The sequence below is a fragment of the Sceloporus undulatus genome, chromosome 4, assembly GCF_019175285.1.
Source record: "Sceloporus undulatus isolate JIND9_A2432 ecotype Alabama chromosome 4, SceUnd_v1.1, whole genome shotgun sequence".
Lineage (NCBI taxonomy): Eukaryota > Metazoa > Chordata > Lepidosauria > Squamata > Phrynosomatidae > Sceloporus > Sceloporus undulatus.
The window spans coordinates 96871941-96898705 of record NC_056525.1 but is presented as its reverse complement, the minus strand read 5'-3'; the positions used below and the strand labels follow the sequence as shown (position 1 = coordinate 96898705).

The window sequence follows — 26765 nt, the reverse complement described above, 5'->3', positions numbered from 1 at the left end:
TTTTGTTCTTCTTGTCAGTGTTTCAGTACCTTCTAATTTGAATTTAGGTTCTTGGTTCAGTGATTAGCTGTACGTTTCCATTATTTTCCACTGGACTTTGAAAAGCAAGGAAATGCTTTTCCCCTTCTCTGATGGGAAATGGCATGCTGTCACCTATGTTAGCTTAAGTGCCAGATATGGATTTCAACAGCATAAGTCATTTTTGGAGCATCTGAATTGAACCAGAAAGGGGACACTGTAATGAAAGTGTCTTCCATATATATTCATCTTTCTTTCTGGTGAGGATATTTTGCCTTCCAAGCAGTTAAAACCAGGTGGAAATAATGTGGTTTCCAGGTCATTTAAAAGGCACTGTTGGGGGTAATTCCCCAAAGGGACTGTACACTCCAAAAAATTTCTGATTCCAAAAAATCATTATTGATCCCATTTTTAAAAAGCCACTTGTGTTTTCCCTCTTTTTTTAAGACAACCCTTTGGGGATTGTAGAATGTTGGTTCCCCCCCCCCCCCCCCCCCCCCTGCAAAAGAGTGACAGTCTCCCCTGTTCTGAAAACTAAACTTAAAGTTCAGTGAAAATGACACATTGTGGTCAGAATGTTCCCCAAAGAAGCCAAAAAATGGGATAGTATAGCCTTCCAGGCTCCAGAGCATGTGCACTTCAACTCAGGGTGTTACTTGTTTTTCAAACTCTACTTGGCGCCAAGATTGGATTTTCAAAGACAGATTTCTATGTGGTTAATTAACTAGATTTCTAACTCACCACATTCCAAATGTACTGTTTGTTCTCCTCCCTCTCTCTCTCTCTCTCTCTCTCAGACAGACAGACACAATTAAAACCTAAAGTAAAAGTGGATATAACTCCACGCCCCTAACCACACCAGCCTAACTACTCATCTGGGGTGGGGGGGGTGAGGATTTTACACCACTTGCAAAGGATAACACACTTGGGCTTTGCCAGATTTCCTGTAGTACAGTACTAAAAATGAAACTTAATGGTTAAATAAATGCTCACCTAATTCAAGATCTCTTATCCCCATGTACATTTCAAGAAGATCATCCACTTTTTTGGTAGCCTTTTCTTCAACATCTGAAGGCTTCAGGAAAAAAAAACAGAAGCATAAAAAGAAACCTTTCAACTAAAACTTGAGCAAAACAAAAAGGATTCAGTCTGAATATTTACAAATCAATGTTTCAAATAAAGTAAAATTTCAACAATTTAATTTTCCCAGTAATACTGTACATGTTACTAATGTCTACTTTATTTTTTACACATTTAAAAAAAATTAGCCTCTTTTAGCATCATAGAATAGAATCATAGAATCATACAGTTGGAAGAGACCACAAGGGCCATCCAGTCCAACCCCCTGCCATGCAGGAACTCTCAATCAAAGCATCCCTGACAGATGGCCATCCAGCCTCTCTTTAAAGACCTCCAAGGAAGGAGACTCCACTACACTCCGAGGGAGTGTGTTCCACTGTCAAACAGCCCTTACTGTCAGGAAATTCCTCCTAATGTTGAGGTGGAATCTCTTTTCCTGTAGCTTGCATCCATTGTTCTGTTCTCTGGAGCAGCAGAAAACAAGCTTGCTCCCTCCTCAATATGACATCCCTTCAAATATTTAAGTAGGGCTATCATATCACATCTTAACCTTCTCTTCTCCAGGCTAAACATTGCCAGCTCCCTATGTCGTTCCTCATAGGGCATGGTTTCCAGATGCTTCACCATTTTAGTCACCTAGATGCTCACACACTCTATATTTAATTATCTGCTCTAGAATCTTTCCTGTAACCCTTCCAAGGGAGTGACCACCATTGAGTTCAATGGGCTGCACCACAATTTCAATATTTTAGAATCCACATGAGATTTACTCTAAGCTAAATAATTGGAAATGGATATTATTCTCTGCATTAAAATGTAAACTGATAGACAAAGTCATCTGTAAACATCTGAAAACATTACACAAAAGTACAGCCTCATATCATACAGGGCTGGATTTTAATTAACAATATGTGGGGGATAATGTATGGTGGAGAGTGCCTTTTCCTAAGCCCTGCTGGCTGGCTTAAGGTATTCTTCCTCCTCCCCATCTCCTTCTCTCTCAATCTCTCTCACTTTCTCATTTTGTTTTGTTTTGTTTTTCCTTCCATTGTGTGGAATGAATCGTGCCATCAGCTCTGGGCATTATATGAGGAAGAAGAAAACAAGATCCTATTGATCTCACAACACCTGATCACATCACTGAAACACTGCCTTTTGACACTATTCAATTATGCCTGAAAAACTTTCATCAGATATGTCAGAGGGCATCTGACCTCGTGCCTGAGGGGTTCTCTGTCCAAACATGACATAGCACTTATACCAGCACTAGAGAAACTGTGGTCCTCCAGAAGTTGTCTTCCAATCCCCATAAGCCCTAGCCAGCCTTGCCAGGAGCCACCATATGGTTGGTGGGAATAGTAGTTCTTCAGCATAAGGGAGGGCCTACATTTCTCCATCCCTGATTTACATTCATCATCACTCAGCCAGAATCTAGCAATGCACGCTCATGTTTCTGAATCAAAGTCATACCAACTTTTCACACTCATTTCAATGGGACCAAAGTGCAACTAACTTGTCTGGATTCCAGGCACAAAGCCCAGGCATAATTGACAATCCTGTAAGTATAAAGTGCATTGCACAAGACAGTAACAACTTCTTACATCCTAAAAAAAATCTCAACTGTTTCTTTTTAAAAGGATTTACTCCAAGCCATAATTCAAATTTCTCTGGAGCACTTGGCTTCCTAGTTATAGAATTTGAATTTAGGGGACAAAACCTCTGTACAGTACAGTCATGTTCAATATTCTGGGCCTTTCTTTTAAAAGACACATAGATCTGTGACACGGAATTCTTCATCACAATCAATATGGAATTTGAATAGACTAAAAAGTCATTCTGCTCTTTCTTTTGGTTTAGTATTAGTCATGTAAATAAATCTTCATTTGGTTGTTCTTCCATTCCTGTAATTTTGATGCACTTATCTTTAAATATTATTTCAATTAAAGAGTTTTCTGCCTCTTCTTTGGATCTAGAATGTTCTAAGTTTGTTGTTTATTTCTCTAGTTTCTCTGTCTTTTCTTGTATTTCTTCTACTTTGGTATTAATTAATTTTACATCTTTTGTTACAGACTGTAGGCCTGGTACGGACAGGCATTTTGTGGCATCCTCCCGGCGAACTAGGGCTAGATGAGGCTGGACATTTACATGCCCAGCAGCCCTAGTTCGTGAGGATGCCACCATAATGGCTCGCCGCTGTCCACACAGGCAGCCCCATGATGGGGCAAGCATTGTGCAGTTCCCAAACGGTGCTGGCAGGAAGTGACATGAATGGGGGCATGCGCGCACCAATCGTGCCACTTCCAGGAAGCTGCTTTTGGCAGCTTCTTTTTGCTCCCGGGAGGGAGCACATTGTTGCCGCACTATTTGGTTGCTGCAGCAACGATGTGGCGCAAACAGGGGCGGCACAGAGCTGTCCGTCTGTCAAGCCCCTGTAGTTATCTCCAAATGCCACAGTTTGGCATTATAGCTGAACTAGGACACCGGTTTAAGACCTTCCTCAAAACCAAGAATTCTGTCCCATATCTCCAGAATGCAAAATCATAAAAGAGAAACTCACCATTTCTTCCACTGTAGCAGGTCCTTTGGATCTTAGTCGAAGTGTTTCTTTGCCTCTGGAGATTTTCCCCTCTACAAAACCTCCACCCTTTGATCGTGGCTCAATCATTTCTACAACGGAAATTAATTGTGTAATTTAGAATGTTAATCCAAAACAGTTATTGTTTTAAGTATTGGTCAAAGGTAAAGCAAAATTTGGGCTCATGTGCAATATATTCTGGTTGTAGATCAATCAAAATGAATATCTAAACTGAATTTAGTCCAGGGATTGCTTGACGGATTGTAGACTTCATATGCATTTGTATTCTCATTTGTATTGGGGGAAGAAACAAAGGCGTTAGATTCTTCAAGCTAAATTTTTATGGGCTCACCTTCAAATTCCCAAATGTGTTCTTAAAACAGTTCTATTCTAGAAATATGGGAATGCCATCTAATGACAAAGGCAGCTTTAAAATTTTGGCTTAAGGTTACTAATTTAAAATCAGAGACATGTTTACTTGTATATCTATCTCAGAACAGTTACACAAGCCATTGATCAAAGCTTGTCATCCCAAAAGCTGCTTCAATTGGTCTGTCATCATCCCTCCTTTTACATCTCAATTATGGTTTTGTCCTCGAACTGTAAAACAAAGACTGTGGATATTGTTTTTTGTGACTTCGGGACTCGTTCATACTCACCAAGCTTGAGTATAGAATATATTGGACTTTTCACACTAACAAAAGAGTGTTTAAACTGTTGTTAATTATTGTAATCTTTTCACAAAAGCCAGATTTAATGGTTTTTCCTCTGAAATGCTCTGAGATAGATTTGCTCATGTCTCCTACACTGCAACATTTTGTCCCTGCAATAACCAGGAAGTAGAATCCATGAACCACATTCTTTTGTCCTGTAGATTGTAGAAGGAGGTCCAACAACATATGATCAATCCATTATTGGCAAATGTATAGCAACAGCAATAGCAGCTACATTTCTATACCACTTCATATTGAACTAAGCAGTCTCTAGGCAGTTTACAACATGTAAGCCAATTGCTCCCAACAAGCTGAGGACTCATTTTAGTGACCTCAGAAAGATGCTAGGGGCTGAGTTGACTCTGGAGCTCCTGGCTAGAATCGAAATCACAACCTTGTGGCTGTGAGTGAGTGGATACAGTACCAGCATTTAATCACTGTGCCACCAGGGCTCCTGTACCAAAGCAATCACCCAATTTTATGTCACATTCTTATAAGAAGATAAGAATCCTAGTGTGACCTTGGTTATTACATTTTTGTCTGAGTTGGTCAGGATTAGAGAAGTTAACTTCTGTATTAGGAGAAAACATCTGAAATGAGTTCTGCTTCTATGATTTGAACCAATTGGTCTTTGAGCTTTTAATTTATCTTAAAGGTAAAGGTTTCCTCTTTGACATGATTCTCTAGTGAGTCGTATCTGACTGTAGGGGATGGTGCTCATCTCTGTTACTAAGCCAAGGGAACCAGTGTTGTCAATGATGACTTTATGGTCATGTGGCAAGCATGACTGCACTGAATGCTGTTACCTTCCCACTGATGTGGTACCTATTTATCTATTTGCCCTTTTACATGCTTTTGAACTGCTGGGTGACAAGCTGGGACTAGTGACAGGAGCTTTTTAAAGTAAGCAAAATGGATTTGGGGGAAAACCAAACAAATGTTAAGAAGCTGCATTTTAGCAAAATGGACTGTATTCTAGGGGATGACAAATATCCTATCTTGAATTAGATAAAACCTAGATAACAGATGATAAATACAAAAATTTAAGAAGTAAAGCTGTCCTCTTTGTGATTTAGGAAGTATCTTTGTAATTTCCTTGGTTTGTACAAGTCTTCATATGCAGCAATGAGAGGAAAAGTTTATTAAGCCCTAGCTGGCTGTACCATAGCTAAAGTTAGTTTACTGGGTCAAATATTTGGAAGGCCTGTTTTCAATCTTATACTTCAAGTTGCATGTCTTTTTTGGTGTGTTCAAACAGGACAGGTTTTACTCTATCTATAAACACATACAACAGGAAACTACAGGTATAATTTATCATGGGTACATGTCACTCACCAAACGATTTCATTGGTTCTATTAATTTTAGCGTAAATGTCTGACCCTTCTCCAAGTCCTTTAAAATCTTAGCAATTTCATAATGACGACAGCCTACTACTCTTTTTCCATTGATAGATTCTATGTGGTCACCGACGCATATAGTTTTTATTTGGTCAATAAGACTGCCTGCTTTAATTCTCTGTGGGATGAAAAAGCATTATATTAGTTATGATGAATTCAGGAAACAAAAGACTATTCTGCAGGACTATAGGATCGGGGAAGTATGAAAACAAACAAATCTCATCTTTTGAGCTAGATGAAATAGTAAAAAAAAAAAATATACAAAAATGCTCAGCTATTCTATTTACTAGATCCACATATTCATCCACATATTTTTAAATCTGTGAGTTCAGGTGAAAAAAAATCTTTCTGCTTATAGATTGAGTACTTTTAAAGTATGGAACAGTGTCCACAAAGATTGCTAGATGTTCACAGTGCAGACCAGACATATTTGATTGTTCATTAACAAAACATATTTCATGCTAACTGAATCAGCACTTACACAAGGATAAATATAAAATGCAATCTGAAACTCTGAAACAGTCCACACACTCAGAACAAGTAAACAATACAGTATTCTTCAAACTACTGTTACAGACAGTAGGTGAAAAGTTGCATATTCAATTGTACTTTCCAAGGACTTCATCTGAAAAACTTTGCATTTTGTTCTTCTTTTGTCTCTTGGAAAGATGCTAGTGATACCCTTTTAAAATTTGTTAGTCGATGTATGTTTAGCAGTCTCTAAAAGTCAATTTACAGAAAACCAAATCTGATTTTCCTGTCCCCCCACCAAAAAGTAAAAGCAGTAATGTAAAAGTGGTGGTAAAGTTATACCAGATGAAGGTGACATCTCTGTGTGGTGAGATTAAACTTGTCCCTGTACCATTTTCCCAGATTTGAATCCCTTTGCCCTTTTCTCCATGGGCAATGCAAGTATCTATATAATCTATATACTCTCTCCAAAGGCTTCTCGTAACAGGATAACATCTTTGTTGTTATCAAATCAGTCACAATAAGAGATAAAGGCCCGAGACAGAGCACCAGAAAACAGTGATCTGCAGGTACCCATTTTAACTCCGGGGGGGGGGGGGGACACCGCAGCCGCCAAACCATGCGATGTCCCTCCGGAGTAAAAAGAACCTGCTTTTTCCGGGTTCTTTTTGTGGCATCCAGGTTAAGCTGTGAGTGCGCCACTAGCACACTCATGACATAAGCGATGTGCAGTGACGTGTGGACACTGTGTGTCCCTTACGTCAAGATGGTGGTGCCTGTGTGGATGGGACACCGCCATTAGGCCGCCGCCATTACACACTAGGGTTTCGGACCATGTGCTTGCTGCATGATCTGGAACCGTAGTATCGCCACTGCCAAGCCACTTTTGGCCCATCTGTCTCGGGCCAAAGTAATTCAGTGCATTCATAGCAAGCAAATAGATGAATCTGATGGGGTTATTTCATCTTCCATCCTCAGTGTCACAGTCCCAATCCCATTTCTTCACTACTGTGGCTTTTTTGAGTGGAAAGTTGATGATCCAATAATAAATATCTCAAAACCAAATTTAATTTATAACAGATACCTTTTTAGTTAAGTACAAATACTTAAACATACACAAACACAAAATACTTCATGCTGCTTCACTTCCACCATTCCCAATAGCCATCTAATATGGGCTGCATGTGGCTCTTGGCCTGATTATGTGTGGTCTGCAGACTAGTATTTATAAACGTGTCAATGTTATGTTGTTGATGATGATGTTGTGTGTCTTCAAGTCATTTCCAACTTATGGTGACCCAAAGGTAAACCTTTCACAGGTTTATTTGGCAAGACTTGGTCAGAGAGGGTTTGCCTTTGCCTTCCTCTAAGGCTGAGAGAGTGTGATTTGCCCAAAGTCACCTAGTAGGTTTCTATGGCCAAGCAGGGATTAAAACACTGGTCTCCAAAGTTGTAGTCCACTGCTTAAACCACTACACCATGCTGGCACTCTGCTATTATGTAAGAAAGACAAGTAGATTCACTGTAAGATTAACACCTCAATACACATTATCTCCATTTACAGCAGTTCACAAGTATGTTTTCTCATAAATAAATGAATAAATAGATACATGTATTGCCCACAATGCAGTTCTCCCAGTGTGCTTCTGCAGTTGAGCAAGGTAGAAAAGGCAAGAGAGTGAGGAGAGTAGTATGAATTGGAGTTTAGGCATCAAAAAACCTCACAGAGCTCTTTTTCTTTTATCTGCCTAGATTGGAGGAATGAAGATGGACAAAAAACAACTCCATCCCCAGTTTTGCCAGAAGGAAAACAACTCCATCCCCAGCCTAGAAAGGATATGTGAAGGGGAAAAAGAAACTGGAATCTTGGAGTTTGGGTGTGGTTGGAAAAAAGGATTTCCTCTGTCTGCTTAGCCATGATGTGGAGAGAGTCCCTGTATGGCACTAATAAAACCAAAAACAGTAATTGCTAAGCACGCTGCAGTAAATATGATAGAGATTCTTGTGACATCTTAAAGCCTGCTTATCATCAACATGCTGGAGGAGAAAAATCAGTGGCTACTTTGTTCAAGGGCTGTTTTTTGGAGGGGGGCTTTTGTGTCTTTCATTTTGCTTTGCTTTTTTTCAGTACCGATGGTTACTGTACAGGAGATGTGCCACCTTCCTCCTATAGTTCCCCCTGCACCTGCTGCAGAAGACCTACTGCGACCAGGAGATATCCTTTCTGCCTTTTTCCTAATGTGCCTACCTAATTTACCTAGGAAGGCTGCTGGAGAAGGCACAGGAGCAGAACACCGTTCTTACCCATTCCTGTCTGTGTGCTTCTCTAACATCATCCAATGCCAAGCCAGCTCACCTCAGCCAAGCCCCTTTGGAACACCTTCTCCAGTCTCTAGTGACTCCCCATGGACCTAGCTCTCCCACTTACATCAGTCTCAATATACATTGCAAGTATAGGAACACAACTCTGACGTAAATTAAGACCATCTGTAAATCCAATTGCTGGTCCCTGTTATTTAGACTATTAAATCAATTTCTAAATGGCAAATAAAGACTGGGATGTTCCACTGATTCAATGGATCTACTCTAGTCAGGACTAAATTGGATTTAAACCTAAATTTACCCCTCAAAAAACCAGCAACAGTTATGCTAACTTCACTAATATTCTCTTAATGCTTAATAAGCTACTGAATATAAACAAAAGCCTATATCCAATGATAATACCAACTAAATAAGATGCACTGAAATGAATGGGACTTGTTAGTTGCTACTTTATCCCCTTTTATTTTAATAGTTATAATCTCTTTGGGACTAATAACAGATTTAATCCAAATGCATCATGGAGCAGTTGGTTGCCCTTTCTTTTAAACTACACTGAACTGGAACTATCTCTGTGAGAGACTGGTGTCTAAAAAATAGCTTCCATGACCAACAATTGGAAAAAGATGGGCATATTTAGCACAGATGACAGATTAAAGGAAATCAAGATAGCTATCTTCAAATACTTGAAGGGCAAGCACATAGGACATGAAACAGATTTTCTGTATGGTTCCTGAGGGCAAGACTAGATCTAATTAGTTGAAATGATAAGAAAGCAGATTTTCATCAGACTAATGAGAAGACCTGCATGAAACTAGAAGAGACCGCCTCAGATAATGATAGGCTATGCTTCACAAAAGCAATTTAAGAACAGCTGCATTGCAGATGGTTGAACTAAATGACTTAAAAAGGTCCCTTTCAATAGAAGGTCCTTTCTATGATTGTATTCAAACAGAAGTGACAGAATTATACTAGAGTGTCCCACTGGAAAGTATGATGACTAGTTTTCTATGCAGTAAATCTGTAAAATGCGCAATCTCTTCCATACATGTTCTGAGGCAATACATTTCTGTTGAAAATGTGGACAAATCCATTTACAGATGTACCAAACATTAGCCTGATTGTTCATTTTTTAAAACCTTGAAATAATTCTAGGCTAATGAAAATACCATATGAAACAAAATTAAAACAACTGTGCAACAAAATGCCATCAGTCCAAAAGAAGAACAACTATGCTGCTCAAAGTGCCCTTTTCTTTACCAAGAGATGTGGACAGTTCCTTTTAAATGTCTCTGCTTTGCAGATCCTGCCTAAGATCTTCCATCAAAGTTGCGTACAATAAATCAATGCCCATGAAGTTATGCATAATTCTTCTATGCTCCCTTTATTGCGAATCCAGTTTGATCACACAGCTGACCACTTGCTTGCTTTTTATTGCACTGGGATATAGGAAAGATGTAGCAATTATTTAGAATAAAGTGCTCCACACACGGACACATGCCTTGTCCATCCTCAAGTAGTGTTACAAAACCAGAAGCAGGCTAAATATCCACATCCAAAACACTTGGTCAGTGTATCCACAGGTAAACATAAGTTCTGTACCTTAACTATTACCCAAAAAAGGAACTCTTCTCTGAGTAGAGTGATGAAAGGTGAGGTCTTTGTCGATCCTGGGAGAACCTAAAAGAAGCAGCAACACTCTCTACTCTCTCCACCATGGTGCCGCTTTTGGCCTCATTGAATGCCTGGACAGGAAAATGGCGGCAGTGGCACTAGCTCTTTGGAGCTTCCCCTCAAAGAAGCACTGAATGACTAGATGGAGTTGGTTCTTCTTTAAGCTTCTCTCGGGATGGACTAAGCTCTTGCCTTTCACCATTCTACTCAGAAAAAAGGGTGGTTCCTTTTTTGATAAGAGTTAGTACTGTGCCTTTACTTTTATTTAAAAAGGAACCATCCCCTTCTCTGAGTAGAGTGATGAGAGGCCATTTTAAATGGCTGGGTGGGAAAATGGTGGCAGCAGTGGCAGAGGCAACTGGTCCCCTGAGTGGGCACTGGTGCTTTCCTCTCTTCACATAATGACCCTTCACTTATCTACAGGTCATATTAAAATTCATAATTTTGGTCCCCAAACCTGCTCTCGAGTTATACATGAAGTCAACTTATACGTGAGTATATACAGTAAAAGTGAGGCAGTTTATTTGTTTACTTATTTAAATTATATCACACTTTTTTGCTGGCACCAGACCCATGTAGCTCACAACAAATTAAAACAAAGTACAGCCTTAAAAACTACTAATACAAAAGTTTTAAAACAATTATATGAAGAATTCTAATAAAAGCACATAGCAAAAATAAGCACTTACAACAGGATTTCAGCCCATTTATGTCATGATATGAATACCTCATTTTCACATTCATACCATTCTCTTTTGGATGTGGGCTGATTTCCATAGTGTCACCTCTACATCATTCTTGGTAACAGAGAATCACTGAAATAATTTTGCTACTCCATTTCTGCCCAGACATTTCACACACTCATGTATTCCGTCATCATTACCTTTATGAATGCACATCCATTTCCATTGTCAGTAATAGTAAGTCCAAGTGAATCCTCAGATTTGAAAACTTCCACTTCCTTTTTTATTCCTTTTATATGAGCAAATATAAAATCTTCAAGACCAATCTGGACTCCTAAGAGCTTGTCCATATCAATTTTGTGGGTATTCAAAGTGCAAAACATTATCTACAAGACAAGAGGGGAAATGTATATTATTCATTTTTGCAGAAACAGCCATTCACAATGAAAAACATTCTCCCTTGACATCACAGGATGGCCTGTATAATGATCTCAAGGCAACAGATTCAGGTTGTAGTATCTGGTATGCCACAGGATGTACAGAATCTCCATAGCTGTGCAACAGTGTCAAATCTGAGACCCTTTACTGAAATGAAAACTCATTGCAAAAGCCATTCCATAAAGACAGTCAGCATCTCTCCAAACTACAGGACTATTTCAGGATCTATCACAGGCTATAAATTTGAGGAAGTAACCGGCAAAACCAGTTGCTTAAGAAAACCCTATGAAATTCATGGGGTTGCCATAAGTCAACAGGCAACTTGAAGGTTCATGCACACACACATCACATGGAAGCAGAAATAGGATTGTGTATATGCTGACTAGGGCTACTACAACTCAGGGTCTGGCCCTGAGTCTCTGGGTTTCATGGGACATCTCCAAAAGGGAGACAAGGGTACACCTCAGTTCCAGGCAAGACAAAAGGGCTATATGCAAATCTCCAAAACAGGTCCTTACAGAAAGAGAATCAATATCTGGTGAAGTCTATAAAGCCCTAATCTATTTTAGAATCTCTAGTCTCCAGGCAACAGACAAAGAAGTCAGTTTGCAAAAAGTTGACCATCCCTTAAAAAAATGACAGGGGAAAAAAACGGTAATGGCAAAATTTGATAGTGGGAGTATAAGTGAAGGAAGTACAGAAAAATAACAGTGACTTCTTACCTCATTTCAGTATTCCTTTGAGCAAGGCTGATTGCTATTTGAGGTTTTACTATTTAAATAGAAGTGATTTTGCTGGTGTGAGGTAGGAATAAAGCAGGGCCAGGTGTCCCAGAGCAAAAAGGGCCCTATAAGCTGTATAAATGGTAACGTTGTTCAATCTTAAATCAAGCAACGGACTGCTTTGGATAAATTCAGTATAATTTTGATACTCCTGCTCATGTCTCTTCCAACCAAAGTGTACTGACTGTACTGGAAATAAATCACTGTCTGATTTTACAGTTTATAACTATAAGATCTAACCAGAATTTGGCCTGAAAAATGCAGTTGCTGTTTGGGTAGGTGGTTACCAGATATGCTCTCAGGATGCATATATTTTTATCATCTTCATTATCATCATTTATTTATGGTCATAGACCAAAATTCACTATTTTTCATTCATTTAAGTTACATATATGAACTCATACATGTACTGGGAATGCAAACCTAGAAAAATCTTTGACTTCATTGGTTTCTGTCATCTGCACAAACATAGGAGGCAAAATGGGCAAAATTATGGAACACACCAGAATTAAAGCATATATAATGATCATATTGAGAAACAACTCCATAATTGAAAACTCCATATTGAGAAACAACTCTAGAGTGGATAACACAAAGAACTAGTGAATAACACAAATAACTAGCTACTAAAACAGTTGCCTCACAAAACTGTAAGTCTAGGAGGAATCTAAAATCCAAACTGTTATTATAAGGACTGAGACTGGCATAGAGGTACTAGACTTCTTTTTAAAATAATAATATTAGTAGTTTTCAAAATTAAAAAAACCATACATATTTACAGAGACAATAACATAAACATAAATGCGTATGCACTTACAACCACAAAAAAGGACATCAATCCTTACAACATATACTATATCCCCCTACCACTCATTAAACCAAGACTTCCCTCTTTCCTCTAACTGCCACTGAAATATGTACAGTGGGCAGTGGGTCTTTGGTGTCTGCTGGGGTTTTGGTTCCAACACTCCCTGTGGATACCAAAATCCATGGATGCTCAAGTCCCATTAAATATAAGGGTGTTGTAAAATAGTGTATAAAATGGCAAAATCAAGGTTTGCTTTTTGGAATGTATATATACATATACGGTATTAATATTTTCAAGCCCTGGATGTTTGAATCCATGACCAATTGTATTCCATTTTCTCCTCCCTACATTATTTTATCCTTATTTATTTTTCATTAATTATCTATCATAGTGTGTGTGTGTGTGTGTGTGTGTGTGTGTGTGTGTGTGTGTGTGTTACGTACCTTCAAATTGTTTCAGACTTATGATGAACCCATCACAGGGTTTTCTTGGCAAGTTTTCTCAGGGAGGGGGTTGCCATTGCCATCTTCTAAGGCTGAGAGAGTGTGACTTGCCCAAGGTTACCCAGTGGGTTTACATGGCCAAGTCAGGATTCAAACCCAGGTCTCCAGAGTTGTAGTCCAACACTCAAAACACACATGGCACTGGCTCACAGGTTATACACTTTTCTTTCCTATATCTAAAAACGTTACTGTCTAAATGTTAAATCCCATAATTGTAATATCTGTCTGTACATGGAGGAATTAGACTTCAGCTGCAAGCAGTGGCAAGATTGGGAGCTATGCAAGTAAGGGGCAGAGCTTCTCAATAGGCGAGATAAAGGATGATCTGGGAAGCTGGAAGGGCCAAGGGCTGGGGAAATGGCTTTGCGGGCTGAATGGTGGTCCCAGGGATCCACTCAGATGCACAGAATATTCAATTTTTTTCTCTTCCTCTATGACTGACACACTCTTTCAAAAATTATTTCAGTTCAGCCTTCCACTACGGCTTGCCCTAGTGTCAACGCAATCAATGCCTTCCCAAAATATTGGGTTGAACTCAGAAATGTTACTGAAAATAGCTAAAGAGTTACCACAGTCTTTACTTTACAAATGGAACCAAAACCCCAGCAGACACCAAAGACTATACTTTACTTTACAAAAGACCATCAACTATAACTGTTCTTGGAGGATGCATTAGTAACACTGTATTAATATAGCATTTTAAAAGAGGCTTATAATTTTCCAATCCATTAAAAATAGAAAAATAAACCCACAAATTGCTCTCAGTAAGCCTCAAAATAATGTGTATGTTTCTTTTTCTCAATAAAGAGTAAACACTGATTATTGTGGGCTCAGCAGCAATTGAGGCTCTACTTAGCAATAATGACATATCCTGGGATAAAACAGGCCACAACTTGTATTGGTTACAACTGAACTAACCAGTCCAATGCAGAGATTGGCATGCTCTGGAACAAGGCATCGGTCAATCCTCCTGGCAACTGATGGGAAAGAATCACCCATGTTTTCAGAAGGGCAACCAGTTCACCCAAGCCACCTTCTGGAATGACAGGTGTGGGATTCCACATGGGCAGAAACCACTACGTGGTTCCTCTGCTACCCAAGGTGAGCATAATCCCAGTTCTCATAAGGGGACCTCAACCACATCAGAAGGACACAGAGGCCCCATCTCTCCGCAACAAAATCAGGGCCCCATGCTAAAACTTCTCAAAAATATGATAAAATTAAAGATTTATTACAATTCAAATGTGCCACAAAAGAAAGCCCCCAAATCATTAACAGGAAAACAAAGAAAGGCAGCAAAGGGAAAAAAATATCCAAAACTGACTAGTCAGGGGAGCACCAGATTGAAACCTCTGTTTTTGGCTTTTCCAGTCCCACTTGGGTGAACCTTATTGGCTGTTTTGGTTTTTTTTACTCTTCCTTGGAGCCCATGGAAAATTCTCAGCCTCAACGGAATATACAAATGTTATTTCCCAGTAAGATGGGTAAAGTTGTTGCATCAAGAACATTGGTGTTCAAGGAAAACATACATCATTATGCACTTGTCACTACTACAAGTAAGAATGATGTATTTTTCAAAGATATGGCTCTTAATTTGTTCCAGTATAAAAAGAGAAGAATAAAGGAACCCTCTAACTTGAGAACTAACCAATTTATTTCAGCATAAGCTTTCATGGGCAACAGCCCATTTTTCAGATGCTTGGTCTGCAAGTCAACAAAAGCTTATGCTGAATTGAATTGGCTAGAATCATATAATCATAAAATTGTAGAGTTGGAAGAGATCACAAGGGCCATCCAGTCCAACTACATTCTGCCATGCAGGAAATCACAAACAAAGCATCCCCGACAGATGGCCATCAAACCTCTGTTTAAAGACTTCCAAGGAGGGAGACTCCTAGTCTTAAAGGTGACACAGACTTCCTTTCTCTTTACTAGTCTGCTGCTAATGTCATTAATTGTTTGACTTACTTCCTGGCTCTATGTCTTGAATAGCTTCCTCTATGGCCTAAATGCTGTTTTCAGACCTAGTGCCATACCTGTAATCTAGTATCTGAATGCAGTGGGGCATAGAATGAAGCCATAAGATATCCAGAATGTCCAGTTCTATAACTCTTCTTTAAATTATTTAGGATGGGTTGTCATTACTGTTCCTGCGATACTCAAACCCAAGTTTTAATTGCCTCCAAAATCACAGTATAAAAATCCAAGTAACATTTCCTCCCATTCTCTTTAGAATTAGAAAGCTTTTCTTTGGGTATCCTATGCCTCTTACAAACATAATTGAGTCATAGCATGAGTTTCTCTATATATACAACAAGTATAATTTCCATGTCACTAGAAAGTAGAGGTTGTAAAGTTAACTTTTAAGAAGAATAAATACAATGATATGATGAAGACACCTATAACTGAGTAGTGGTAGGACGGATGTGTCCCAGACCAGCATCCTGTCGCTGATCAGCTATAGATGACTTCGATATGACATTATATCAACTCTCCATAAAAGTAACTTTACAGACTCTGCTAGAAAGTACTGCTAGATTGCCTGACCTTGTTAAACTTTAAAAACAAGTCTTTATTGCTGTTGAAAGTAATGCTTCAACCAAGGACTTTCATCTGCAATAAACTTTGTACTTCCTGGAGTGAATCATAAAACTTTGGTGTGGTTTTAGATTTCACTTACAGTAATACAAAGAATGTCCCATTAAAAATCAGTTATATTAAACTACTTTAAATGAGAACAAAGCTGTGCACACATTGGCAAAAAGAGAGAGCAGTGCTTAATATCAAGTGCATGCCATTGTACAATTATATTGGGCAATTTATAGCCTACTACAGCTTGCTTACATGTAGGCTGTGTGCCAGTGCATAATGCCACACATGAAGAACAACCTGCACCTTTCATTTTTGCCCACTTCTTAAGTCAAACTGTGTTTCACCCTTTCTATGCTTATCAAAACTGATTGTAATCGATTGCCAAACATTAATTAGGTTAGGTCATCGTCTGTCAGAATAGTAGCAACTTCATATGTCAAGAGATACTAAAACTTTTTTTCAGAGCAGTGGCCATGTTAATCCATTACAGCAGAAACAGTGTTTGGTGACTTCTTAAAGCTTAATGAATTTATGATGGTATGAACTGTGAAATATTTTTTTTAATTGAGGTACTCGATGAAACTTTCTTTATGATTTTTTAATTTAATTTATAGCAATAGCAAGCAATATAGCAAGTACAATTATGTACTGCTTATGAGTGAACTGGCACTCCCTAAGAGGTTTACAATATGTAACCCAACAAGCTGTGTACCCATTTTACCAACCTATGAAACGATGGAGATCTGAGTGTATCCTGGAGTCCTGCCTGAGATCAAAGTCACAACCTTGTGGCTATGAGTGGCTGCGGTGCTGGCATTTAACAACTGCACCACCAGGCAATGTATACTCTGCTTTTCTTTCAATATGGGGTCCAATGTGGTTTTCTTTACAATGGTTTGGATTCTTTAAGCTTATGGGGGGAAAGGAGCAATGTAAGAGGAGAAATGATAGACGGGTATAAAAAATATACAGAATGCTGAGCAAGTGGAAAGGTGGGAGCTTCTCTCCCGCTCTACTAATATAGGAATACATAATCTTCCCCCTCCAGTATCAGAGAGGGTGTGTCCCTGTATTGGAAGCTCAAATGAGAGGGTGATGTTTAAGGTTTGTCATATTACCAGCGTGACCAGTTTTTATCCATACTCTAGGTATGCCACCTGGTACCTATTTGGATCATTAGTTTGCCTGGCCTTTAAAGATTCAATAATAACAATGATAATAATAGCAGGTGCCTAGATTCTGTAGCAGCTCAGTTATGTACTATATTTCTAGTCAATTCTATGTCCAATTGTTTTGAAAGAAACAAATCTGCTCCTACTTTGTCAGTGCTTTTGGTGAATGAGTGAATTTTCACACCTATGAACTATATTATTTACAAAGTAATAATTGTACATGTGCCTTGTAATCTCTCAATTCCCTTTTCCAGGGTTAACAATTCAGGATTTAATAGACTGAATGTACATACTTGCACATTACCAAAACTTCAATGTAGATTGACTTTGAAGATTTAGGAGGGGAAATAACATTTTACAAATTAGCAAACAATAGTTGTTATGAGTTGTTAAAAAGGAAAAAACCACATTTACCATTTATTTTCCATTAGTTTAGGATTGTGTAATATAAAGTGTACTCTCTCACATTAAAACAATAAAAAGCAAAGTCATTTCAAATATGAGCCATGTCCACTTCTTAGAGCTATAATCAACACAAGTTGACTTCAAATGAGCATTACTAGTTTAAGAATGGCTGGCTCAATATGAAATTATTTTATTGCTATTTTTGTAGGTCACTTTTATGTTAATTTAAATGTACTTTTAATTGTTTTATTATATTTTGCATGCTGTTTCTGGAAAACACTTCTATTTCCCCCCTTAAAATGATTGTAATGGTAAATGTGATCATTCATAGAAGGAAAGACATATACTGTATTTATACAAAATATCCACACGTTTTTGATATAAACTAGAATGAAAAGCCATTGTAAGTCTTTTTTGTACTTGGTCTGGCAGAGAAAGAAAAAAGCATTCCTCTATATGGCTTACACATGGAATGTATATTTCTTTCTCAGAAATTTTAATCCGTAATCAGTTAATACAAAGATTTTCATGTGATTAAAGCTTTATAGCCATGACAAAAATGTGGCTCTATGTTTCTCCATCTCCAATAAAACATTCATGAACAAAAGGGTCGCAATATAAGCCCCTTAGTCCAAGCTTCTCAGATATTAGTGTTGCTAAGCCTCATCATTTTGTCTAACTAAATCACAACATTCCTGTCCCTTTTCCTATGAAATAAAGGACATTTTTCCTTAAAGGAAAAGCCTCATAACTTTCACCTTGTCTCATAACTGGTTTCACACCTTTGCTAGATAAAACTGGCAGGAGAAAAGAAATGTGATATCTAGAAATATGAGACCACAAAACTCTATTTAGAACTACAGCTGGGCAGTACATACAGACTGCAGCCTCCACCTCAGACAGTTTTATGCCATCTCCCTCTGTAAAGATATCAGTCCATGTAGAACTTTAATAATCCCCCCCCACACACACACACACACATTTCTACATAAGACAGATATGTCAGTGTAACAAAACATTTTTCCCTGTGATCCCAAGGAGTAATTCAAATTCCAAAGGAATTTGACAACAAAAAAGTAGCACAAAAGTAAAGCATAATACAGTCAGCCCTCCATATGCACAGATTTATTATCCACAGATTCAACCATACACAGTTTGAAAATATTTAAAAATATATAAATTCCAAAAAACAAACCTTGATTTTGCAATTTTATATAAAGGACATCATTTTACTATCCCACTGTATTTAATGGGACTTGAGCATCCACAGGGGTCTGGTATATACTGGTTTTGGTATACACAGGGGTCCTGGAACCAAACTACAGTGGATACATAAGTCCCTATGCTGAGCATATTCTCCTATTTTTCCATAGTTTACCCCTCTTGGCTAAAGGATGGAATATATATCAAAGGGCAGGGTCACACATCACACTATGTTAGATTTTTTTTTAAAAAAATTAAGAAATAGCTCATTGTGAACAAACAAGCATGTTAGTGCATGTTGCTCAGTCTTAACATGTTGCCTCCTCCTGCCAACAGTAAAAACAAGCCAGAGGATCTCTGGCTGGAAATCATATGCATGCAGAAATCATGCTATGCATGGATGACCAAAAAGTCACCATTGTACAATAGTGTATTCTCTTAATAGCATTGGGAGCAGAGCTGAGCAAACAGCATGTGCATCTGTTTTTACAAACTGTACATTTTGGTTATGCATACTATACTTTGCATAGTGATTACACATTGTGGTTGTGCATCCTATATTTTATCTTGTGACTGCACTTTGTGGTTGTGCAGTGTGTACTGTGATTACATACTGTGGTTGTGCATCCTATATTTTCCATTATGATTTGGCATCCCATACTTTACATGGTGATTACACATTGTGGCTGTGCATCTTATAAATTGCATTGAGATTGTGTATTGTGCTGTGTTCTTCAAAAATATTCCTATTCTGCATGTGCATTGCATAGAGCTGCTGTGCCATATGTGGGTATTAACACTATGCTAATGGACTGTTAGACTGAGGCCAATATCTGTGGTTTGTTTAAAGCAGTGATTCCAAAACTCTGGCCTTCCCAAACTCTGACCTTCCAGATGTTTTTGACTTCAGCTCCCAGAATCCCAGACTATAGGCCATGATGGACAGGCTTCTGGGAGCTGAAGTCCAAAACACCTGAAGTATAATATATGGCTTGTTCCACTCCTAGCAAACTAGAATCATAAACCAGGGTTGTGTCTTGGTTCATGTTGGGGGGAAATCCTATTTAAGACAACAAACTAAACCAACAAATAACAGAGAGTCCCTGACTTGTTTAACCACTCCTGCTGGCAGGGGAGCTATTCAGGAGTGATCAAGGAGTGATCACAGCTGCTATTTGCTCAAGACAGAATTCAAAAACATTCTAGCTTAAATGATGTACAGATCAGGGTGATGTGTTCAGTGAAGGTTGTAATTAATCATTCTGACTCTACAAAATCCCTGGCTGGCATCCTGTATTGCAGAATTCTGTGTTGCAGTCATAAATCCTACACATTCGCTATCCTACATAGTCACAGTCCATCTTTAACAGCCAGAAGCTGCATCAGACAAATGAGGTCCATTCGGTTTCTGAACATGGTGCAAACAGAATTCATTTCCCCTCTTGCCAAGGAGCAAGGCTGCAACACTCAGAAGCAGGATCCCTGTTGAAATTCCTTGTTGCAGCCTAACTCTTTGACGGGAGAAAGCGGAAAATATCCTCTTTCTTGCATCCCAATCAGCAGCTGAACAAACACCCTTCACCCAATGCAGCTGCTGGCTGCTAAGGTGGCCTTGGGGGCGGCTGGGCCAGGGGATATTACTGTATTTCACTACACATATACTGTATAACTAAGTAGCCAATGCAGACTATTGGTGCCTGTTAATTTTACCGTCAGTGAAAACAAGTCCAGAGCTATACACAGTGAAAATAAGCAACCAATGCAAATAAATGTATTTAAAAACAGAATATAATTTTAAACCTTTTCCAGAGAATTCTAGACTGCTGAAAATTATTATTATATGTAATAATGTCATGTTTGGATGAGTGAATTAAATGAATAACTGAATAATTCCACTATTCCCATCATAAAAAATCACACAATTTCTTAAATACAGTAGGATCTTGATATCCGCTGGCATTTGGTTTCAGAACCCTCCTTGGGTACCAAAATCCATGGATACTCAAGTCCCTTTATATACAATGGCATAGTAAAATTGTGTCCCTTACATAAAATGTCAAAATCTAGGTTTGCTTTTTTGGAATTTATATATTTTTAAAAAAGCAAACCTAGATTTTCAAGCTGTGGATGGTTGAATCTGTGGATACAGAGAACTGACTGTATTAAAGTTCACTAAAGACAGTTCCAGATTGGTCTAAAGAAGTCTGAGCTCTCATAATATAGTTCCTTGGGTGTTAATGTTTGTTGTTGCTTCTGGATCTACTCATTCCTCTTTTTTAGTGGGCTGCCTGTAATTATTTCTTGGATCTGGCTACTACAGTATAAGCATGGCTAAGTCTAGGTGCAACCTACTTTGCCCCTAGCATCCATCAGTAGCACACGTCTGTTGGAATGAAAACTATAACACTTGACCGCAGAATGCAGCACAGAATATACTCCTTTTAGTAAAGAATTCCAACCATGCAGGCAATATAAAGCAGAAGCCTTGTTCTTATTACAGATTCTATTTAATAAAGTAGACTCTCTGTCCCACATCTCAGGCAACAGAGAACAAACCTATGCTGTTTAGGTCTTTAAAGGTGTGTATCACTACCTTGAATTGGGCCTGGAGCAGGGTGTAACCAGGGTGTTCAGGGGGTAGGGACCATACTGGGTGACATCTTGGGAAGGTGGCACCTGGTGTACTGGTGAAATTGAGCTGCCTTCGCATGTGACGGCTCTGCTGACTGGCTGGGAAAGCAAGTCTCCTCCTTCTCCTGTTTGCCCAGCAGGACCCAGAATGGCTGTGGGGTGGCAGGAGCAACCACTGGTAGGACTCAGCTGCCTTTCAGGTCTGGCAGCTCTGCTGGTTAGGCAGTAAAAAGAGTCTTCTCCCTTTGCTGCCTGGCCAGCAGCTTCCCCAAACCCAAAAAGACTGCATGGTAGCAACAGCAGCCCACTCCACCAGCGGCCATCAGTAGGAGTGGGCTGCCTTCTGGGTCTGGCGACTCTGCTGACTGAGCAATAGAATTCCTCCCTTTGCCTTGCAGCCAGTAGCTCCGCCAGACTCGGAAAAGGCTGCTGAAGGGGGAGGGAATTTTTAAAAAATGATCTGCATTATGTCAAATATACTAGGTATGCCACTGGCTTGGAAAACTTTTAATGTCCAATGCTGTTGAGTTAGAACTGATATTATATGCTTCCTGAGCCCTCCTTCTACACGGAGACACATGAGGTATGTATTACTAGTGTCCATTTTCTCATTCAAGTGGTTCATGAGTGGAAGCTTCTCAAAAATCCTAATACTGTATTTAGACTGAGACAAAAAAGAAACTGAGAGTTTACAAATACAGTACATTTAAACCCATCATATCCTAGTATCAACAGGCAATGATGGATTTCTAGCCTAAGCTTTCATAGGCACAGTCCAATTCATCAGATCCTAGTATTAATCCGTGTAACTTCCAATCTCAATCTCTGCTCTTAGCTCACTATATGTCCCCTTATCTCCAAGAGTGTTTCCAAAAGCACTGGAAAACATAACCGTTACTTTTTTTAAAAAAAATGCCTTGAGATAGATTTATATGACAGATTTTTCTAATATAAGGAACATCAGTTGGCCAGGTTTCTTTTTTTCATTTAATTTCTTATTTTAAAATCCCATTGCCAGAATTCCAAAAGTTAATTCCATTTTAGCTTTGGAGGATCCAACTCATACTTCTCTTAATAGAAAGCAAACAAAGTCTTTCTTTAATTCACTTTCATCTATGCCCTTCTTACAGATATTGTAAAAGACTGATGGAACTAGAGCACATACATACTTCAGAAGGAATTTCTGCTGACTCAACATTGTCCCCTTCTTTTGTTGTTACTCCCAGTGCAGCCTCCTTTAAAAATGTTTGATTCATCATCCGTCTCTGGACAAGCCATACTGCTAAGAGTTTTGTTCTGCAGTCCTAGCATTTCCCTTCTTATATTGACTGCAACTTCCTGTAGACCACTATCCACCTTATGGCTTGGCTAGGGACTGATGATGAATCCACCTTTTTAAAACAGTAATTGCTTACCATCATGAAGGAAGAAAAAAAGTTCTGGGTTTATTATTACTAGCTGCTTGTAGCTAAGATTGAGCAGGTCTTTGGGGCAGACAAGTTATCAGAAATGAGCAGAAATGCCCCCAAAAACAAAAGGGCTAGAGTACATAACTTAATATTACCATATAAAGAAAAAGTCCATTATAACTAGTACGTTCAGACTCTAAAGTTATCTAACTGCATCACTGGTCAATAAATTATTGTCCAATAATTTAAACTGTGTCAACACTAACCAGCATGAAAATATATATTCCCATTAATGGGAGTAATTTGAACTTGAAGTGGAGAGTATTTCATATCTAAGGCTTTAATTGATTTTACTTCCATTTAACGGCTAACACATCTAAATAATACTGTAAAATGCTGTAAAACGTGCAACTTAACATGTATATTTCTACAACATATTCAACAACAGCATTCACAGATAACACAAAAAGTCCAAGAGAAGCTTTGCTTGTATTCTTATTGTGTATGTGTAATACATGCTAACTTTCTTTTAAAATTAAAAAAACTAAAAATGAAGCATTGGTCAAATAGGAGCCAGGATGAGATGCTGACTGCAAGAGCTGTTTGTCGTAAGGTCAGGAATAAATCACATGAGACACAGACAGATAATCAATGGAGGGAGAGGACACAGGCACAAGTTCAACAAGAAATGGAGATGATGAAGCCGGGTATGTAGAGGAATGGAAACAATACTGCTTAATTATCTAATGGATGGAGTACCTAGGTAGATTGATTTTCACAATATGTCCACTCTCACCTTTATAAAGAATTAGTGACATGTTAGTAAACGACATGCTCCCCACAAGGTCTGTTTTCTCTCAGCTACAGCAGTCTCTCTCAGCTACAGCAATCAAACCACAGTATTTTGATTAAGGACAGAAAACATGGAGAGGGGAAAAGGCTGGATGTACTCACTGCCCTTTGAGAACAAAATAAATAGATTTACAAACACATGCATACCATACTATGAACAATAATTCTGAAATCTGAGTCACCCAATAAAAGTCTCCTGTTAATTCAAATAAGCAAAACAAATGAGAGTTTAGTTATTTTATTGTAAATTGAGCTGTCAACACGGATCCAGAGCAATGTTTTTTTAATAGCATGGATCTAATATTTGAGCCCATCTATAATATGTGGGGATGCCTCTGAAAAGTCAAAGCAGAGATACTACAATAACAAAATTCAGCAAACTAATAGTGGAAAACTAGTAGTTAAAAACTAGTAATGGAAAAGTTTTTTTAAAAATGAACAAAAGAATGCTATTAAAAACACAAAGATAAAACAGTTTGAAACATATTTAAAGCATAAACATTGTGCAGCACACTCCATTAAAAGTACCTTCTGCTGCATGAATTAAGAGTCAAGGGCTGTAATGCACTGCAAGTGTTTAACATATATTCTTAGAACCAAACAAGAGTGATAGTGGCAGTCATGTATGCTTAAATACTAACCTATTATGTTCAATAAGAAAGTGTAATATGTGAGATATACTGACTGAACAGCAGATACTAGTTGGGGTGCCTTGCATCCAATGTGACATAACTAGACATTTCCTCATGCAATGGAACCTCTCCTTACTTTCTTCCCTGCAGCAACCCCACAGTCCATACCCAAAATTGCTCCAGAAGTCCCCAAAACAAACATCCAAACAGATCTGAGAGTTTGCAGGAACAGAGAGCGGTAAACCAGCTTCTCCAGTAGTATCCATTCCACTAGTAGATATTTTCATTGCATATGGCTTTGTATTCTGTGAAAAGCACGGGTGAGTGAATTCAGCACTATGTATCCACATCACTTGTCCCTTTTGCTTTTGATCTGACCCCAGCTCCCTATTTCTACATGATTGGAGAACCTCTGAATCAAACACAAACTGCACTGTTGCTGAACAACTCTCATTCCCCATACAACTATCCAGTATTGTTATTCATGTAACGCAAAGCAAGGGACTGGCAGAATAGTGATAGAAGGACCCTTAATTCATTCAGCACGACCCACACATTTAGCCACAACACTCTACAAAATCTCACAAAATCCTTTGAACAAACTTGTACCATTGTACTGATATGAAACGTAAGCAAGCCATCAAGATTTGTAATATGTAATATTTAAAATTACATATTCAAACATTAAAATATATCACCAGAAAGCTTCCTACATCTTTTTCTTTAGTGTGTGTCGCAGAGTGGAAAAATTATAAACAAGGCTTCAACAGTTTAGTACAAAAAACATGCAATTTCTACAATTACCAAAATATATTTCCATATCCATTTGAGGCAATTAATCTTTCTATATTATAGACCAAGACAGCCCTATTCAACAACACTTATTTGTTATACAAATCTAATGGTCTGAAACCAATTTAACCAAAAACAGCTGCCCACACCGAAAAACTATTATAATTAATGTTATAATTAGAAGGAACTTTTGAAGAATGAAGTTGGCTTCAGTTGCTTTCTGGTTTGTCTCCTGGATTTTTAAGACAAGTAATGAGAACTACTGTATATCCAGTCAGAATTATTGGTGTACAACAGTAAATTTCTAGTTAAATTGCTTGTTAATGAGCTAGGCAACTGTCCGTCCCTTTTAATTAGATTAAAAGGGATGGACAGTTTTAAATTAAATTAATTAAATTTAATTAAGTTAATTAACTCATTAATTAAGTTTTCCTGCTAATTAAGCAGGAAAAGTAATAAGAAGAACTGCTCCATTCTGTGCACTGAAAACTGCTGGCATGGTAGTAGACGCAATGTTCAAAACCATGTCTGGTGTGAAATAACTTTTGCAATTCTTTGTCACTCAGGAGAACTTCACTGTCTTTCAAAGGCCGTATTGTTCTTCATGATAATAAAGAAGAGATACTATTGTGACAAGCTGCAATGCCGAGGGAAAATGATCCGTGTAGTCGGGAGTATAATTACACATCTTCAGACTTGCTCCTTTTTCAAACGCTTCAAGCTACACAAACAGGACAACCACAACAACTTGGATAAATGAAGAAAATTATACAGTTTGCCATTTGCAACCTTGACTGAAGTTTTGTAAACTTTAAAGAAAAGTGTCCTTTCCTAGAAATTTGAATAATGCCATCAGAAAAAGGAACTATATTTTATTCAGAACAACTGCTGGAGGACTCATTGAGCTATTGGACAGGAAAAGGAAATGCACCTCAAATATTAAGAAACCATTAACAGAGGGGAAAGTGTTTTATCTCTGAGGGAGATAAAACCATTATTTGGGTCTCTGTTCGCGCACCATAATGACTTTGGTTGTCTCTGAACAGCTCTACTGTTCAGTAGATCAAGACTTAAGTCTGATATAAAGCCATGTGTGACATTTGCACTTGATACACTTAAAATTATTATTCACATTTCTAAATTTGCTCCCAGTTCCAACCAGAATCCTCACTTCATCCAGACATATAGAGTAAAAGTATGTAGGGATGTCCAAATTTTTACCATTTTAGATCCCCACATAGAAAAAAAAATGGAATCACAAATGATGACATCCTGGAACATTACACACAATTCACACGCGATCCAGAAGGCATTTTTCCCCACACAAGTGATTTCCTTACACCTTAAAAGACCAGGATCAGAAGCAATGTCAGGAAAAAGAGAAAAGGGGAGGCTGCAATTTGAAGTGTGTTTACTTAGAAGTAAAATCTCTCTTGAATGTTGTAGAAATTACTTCCAAAGAGGCACATTATGAACACGGCAAGAGAGTTTTGCTGGATGCTGTGCAACATTCCTGAGCTTGTGTTTTTCTATACTGATCCTAACAACACCTTGAGCTGCTGTTTGGTAATATCAGATGGGCAAGTATCACAGAAACACAGTACTGACCTATAGT

At 38.3% G+C, this 26765-nt stretch overlaps 1 protein-coding gene across 1 annotated transcript in view; it reads right to left on the bottom strand.

The window, feature by feature from the left end:
• The window catches only part of GIPC2 (GIPC PDZ domain containing family member 2), a 41500-nt gene that overhangs the window by 12482 nt on the left and 2253 nt on the right, over window positions 1–26765 (bottom strand). Inside the window, exons 2-5 of the mRNA XM_042465886.1 lie at window positions 11132–11317; window positions 5722–5902; window positions 3656–3765; window positions 1012–1093 (exon numbers count right to left, since the gene is read on the bottom strand). Of these exons, the coding sequence (XP_042321820.1) occupies window positions 1012–1093; window positions 3656–3765; window positions 5722–5902; window positions 11132–11317 (559 nt within the window). The remainder of the gene's footprint in view (window positions 1–1011; window positions 1094–3655; window positions 3766–5721; window positions 5903–11131; window positions 11318–26765) is intronic.